The following is a 3,538-nucleotide window of genomic DNA, read 5'->3' on the forward strand; positions in this document are numbered from 1 at the left end:
ATCTCTTAGACATCTACCTAATATACTTTTTAATATCAAAAACATATACATACAATATATATTATATAAACAAAAATGAATATCTTCTGTATGTTTAAGATGAATTATCAATTGAATATGCATTTTTATATAATAAATAATTATAAAATTGTATACTACAATATATATTATAAGCATTGATTAAGTATTCTTAATCAATGTTATAAGTTATATAATATACTCTAATATTATATTGTATGTATACCACTTAACCTGAAAAAAAATATCTGATACAAATTAAATAATAACAATTAATAATTATTTTATGATATTAATCAGTTTTAGTCTAAAATATAGGTAAATATGGGTAATTACAATACTTTTAGTATGTAAAGTCTATATAATATCTATAGAACTCAAGTTCATTGTATATGAAGTAGTTCAAAAGAGAATCTTCTATATATTAATTAACCAGGTATTTAGTCTGAATTACAATGATAATAGATATTACCTAACATTATGGTCTTAAAAAAATGTTATGAATAAAGTGAACAACAATAAATCTTTGAATAAAATTCTTCCTGAATTTTTATTTTCAAATTATAATTAGGTATATAAAGATTTACATAATATTTTCCAATGGATTTTTTTTAACGAGCCGTCCTTTGGCACTAGTTAGCCATTTTCCTATTGCAGTGATGATTTCATCATTGGATGCATTTTTAAAGTTCGACTTCTTACTTGCATCTAAACAAATTTATTATAAGAGTGTTAACTAAATTTTAATAATTTGAAGTTTAATTTACATGTCATAATAATATAATTAGTTAAGTTACACAACAATAATTAACAAACTAAATATAAAAAAACTATGTGAAGTTATTATGTAGTAAGTTTAATTTTTTCATAATGGTTTATATGTAGTTTGTGTTATAAATAAAATATAAACCAACAATAATACATTATTATAAATTTAGTTTATATTGTAAACCACTATAGTTCAGATAATTTATAATTATGCATAAAACTAAAAATATTATAATTGAGCTAAAAAATTAGTGTGTTTGATTAATATATTATTAATGTATTATTACCAAAAATTGCCTTATTGATAGAAAGTAATGAAAAGTTGTCTTTGTTTCGTAGACCATAATATGTGTAAGCAATCAAAACTTTGTCATCGAATACTCTTTTCATAATTTTGTAAATCATATTTTTGAGTGATTTACCACCAATTCTTGCAAGCTCGCATACCTATAAAAATTTACATTAGTCAAATTTACAATTTATAATCTTCAAACAAATTAGAATAGCATACAACTTGTTTTTGAAAATGAACATCGGATTTCATTTTTTCTTCCATATTGATTAGGTCTTCTTTATTAGAGATAGGCCAATTATGTATAAAGTAGTCAACTTCATGTTCCCAATTAAAATCATCACCTTGGGTATTAACATTCTTCGATTGTATCATTTGTATTATGTGTTGTTGATTATCAGCAATCTTACAAATTTCTACCTTTAGGACAGCTAAGTAATTTAACGTTGCTTTTTGAAAACCTAAGAAAAAATTAATAATTATCAAAAATAATTTGTACATTTGTGATTGACGATACAACAAAAAAAAAAAAATGAAATAACTAAGTTGTATAATAAAAGGGCTGCGAGTTGTTGAAGCCAATTAAAAAAAAAAAATGTCTAAAAGCTATTACTATTATTAAACATTTTTTGTTAAACTTCTAAATACAATTTAAATGATTCTTACTAACTTCTTTTATAAAATAAATACAAAAAAAATGGTTATTTTAAACATAAATTTGAATAACACATAATTAAATCATCCTAACCAACCAACCTAAATAAATGAATGATATAATAAAGAATAATATTCAAGATTAGTGTTAGGAGCTTCTTATATATCCTAAAATATGACAATATTTTTAGATTTACAGATTAAAATTATAAGCCCAGTTATTATTATGAATTGTACCAATACTAACTAATTAAAAATAATAATTAATTAAATGCATGCAAATCAAAACTGGAGGATAAGTGACTTATTTTTCTAAATAAGCGACTAAAAAAAGTGACTTTAAGTTTACAACAAAGTGACTACCTACTTACTCAATTGATAACAAATGAAATATAGGATACTTTACCAGTAAATGAAGCAGAATTAATTGGTAGTTGAGATTGTGAAAGGGTAGATGGAATGGCATACATACTTTCATTATTTACATCAATATCATTATCTAATAACATTACAATAAATAATTTATAATATTACATTCACATGTTTAAAATTAGTATATTACTTACCCAAAGTAGGCCAGATTTCAGTAGATATATCTTTTTTTTGCTTATGATAGTTCGGAGTATAATTCTGATCAACATCACTATCATCAATAACAGATGCTGCAAAAATATTTACATTCAAAATATACTATACCTTTACATAAATACATAGGTAAAGGAATTCAACAAATAATTATAAAAAAATTAGTAAATGAAAAAATATATAAGAAAATAGTAAATTCTCTATAGTAAGTTTATTTTTACCTGTTAAAAATAATTAGTTTAGTTATAAAATGTAATAAATACTCATTTAACTGTAAATAGGTACAACTTACAAGTTTCAGAACATTCACTTGTTTTATGCGAGTTAGAATTATCATTAGAGTTTGCCAATATAACATATTCTTCTTTATCAATATTTGTTAAAGAACCTGAACAATAACAATTTTTTCGTTATTTACTATATCAAAATAAAATAATTTCAAAATTTTTAGAACAAACATTACTTTCTACAATTTCTAAAAGTTTTATTTTATATTAAATGAATAGATATATTATATAATAATATGTTAAATATATTCAATGCACTTACAGTCTGCCAGCACAGAACTTCTTTTTTCACCAACAGGTGCTTTATCTAATAATTTCATCTTTTTTAACTTATTGTTATATTTATTTCCGTCAGATACATCAGATGTGAATTGTGCTTTGTCAGTTTTGCTTAGAGCTTCAGATAACAATGCTAATAAAAGAAAAAATGATTCATAGTTTATAGATTTTTAAATAGATTAACTTACTTACCAATATCTTTAGAGATGACTCTACACCTATAATAGCTGTAGTCTATTTTATTTGGATATGAACGGCTGGATCTGAATTTTTTTAAATTACTGTCGTTGTTTGGCCACGCACATACCGTTTTTATGCCATCTTTTTTGACCCAAATTAAAGGTACATAGTCCACAGAATTATCGGATGAAAAATGTACTACAGCCCACATACTTAGTTCTATTATAAGCTCACCTCCTATATACCTATAATATATTACTTAACATAAAAAAAAACATAATATAAATATTAATATAATTTTAGCAAAAACGGAAAGTCAATTTATGTAAAATATATGTAAATTTATGCCAATATAAAGAACCTAACTTATAACTTAGTAATAAATAATAATATGTCAATGTTTTTTTTCAAAAATAAAAAACACGCATAAGCAAATAGTTTGATTAATATTATATTTTATTTTATTTTATTATAC

General features: G+C 22.7%; 1 protein-coding gene across 1 annotated transcript; it reads right to left on the reverse strand.

Moving 5' to 3' along the window:
- Positions 1 to 601: 601 nt before the first annotated feature.
- Positions 602 to 3,274, reverse strand: LOC111038462. The gene is made up of 8 exons (XM_022321585.1): positions 3,076 to 3,274; positions 2,867 to 3,016; positions 2,610 to 2,705; positions 2,299 to 2,394; positions 2,139 to 2,231; positions 1,298 to 1,539; positions 1,074 to 1,233; positions 602 to 726 (listed from the first exon to the last, which is right to left on the reverse strand). Exons 1-8 carry the CDS (start codon positions 3,272 to 3,274, stop codon positions 602 to 604), a joined length of 1,161 nt encoding a protein of 386 aa, XP_022177277.1.
- Positions 3,275 to 3,538: the final 264 nt, after the last annotated feature.

This window comes from Myzus persicae, unplaced genomic scaffold (assembly GCF_001856785.1).
Source record: "Myzus persicae strain clone G006 unplaced genomic scaffold, MPER_G0061.0, whole genome shotgun sequence".
In the NCBI taxonomy this organism is placed as follows: Eukaryota; Metazoa; Arthropoda; class Insecta; order Hemiptera; family Aphididae; genus Myzus; species Myzus persicae.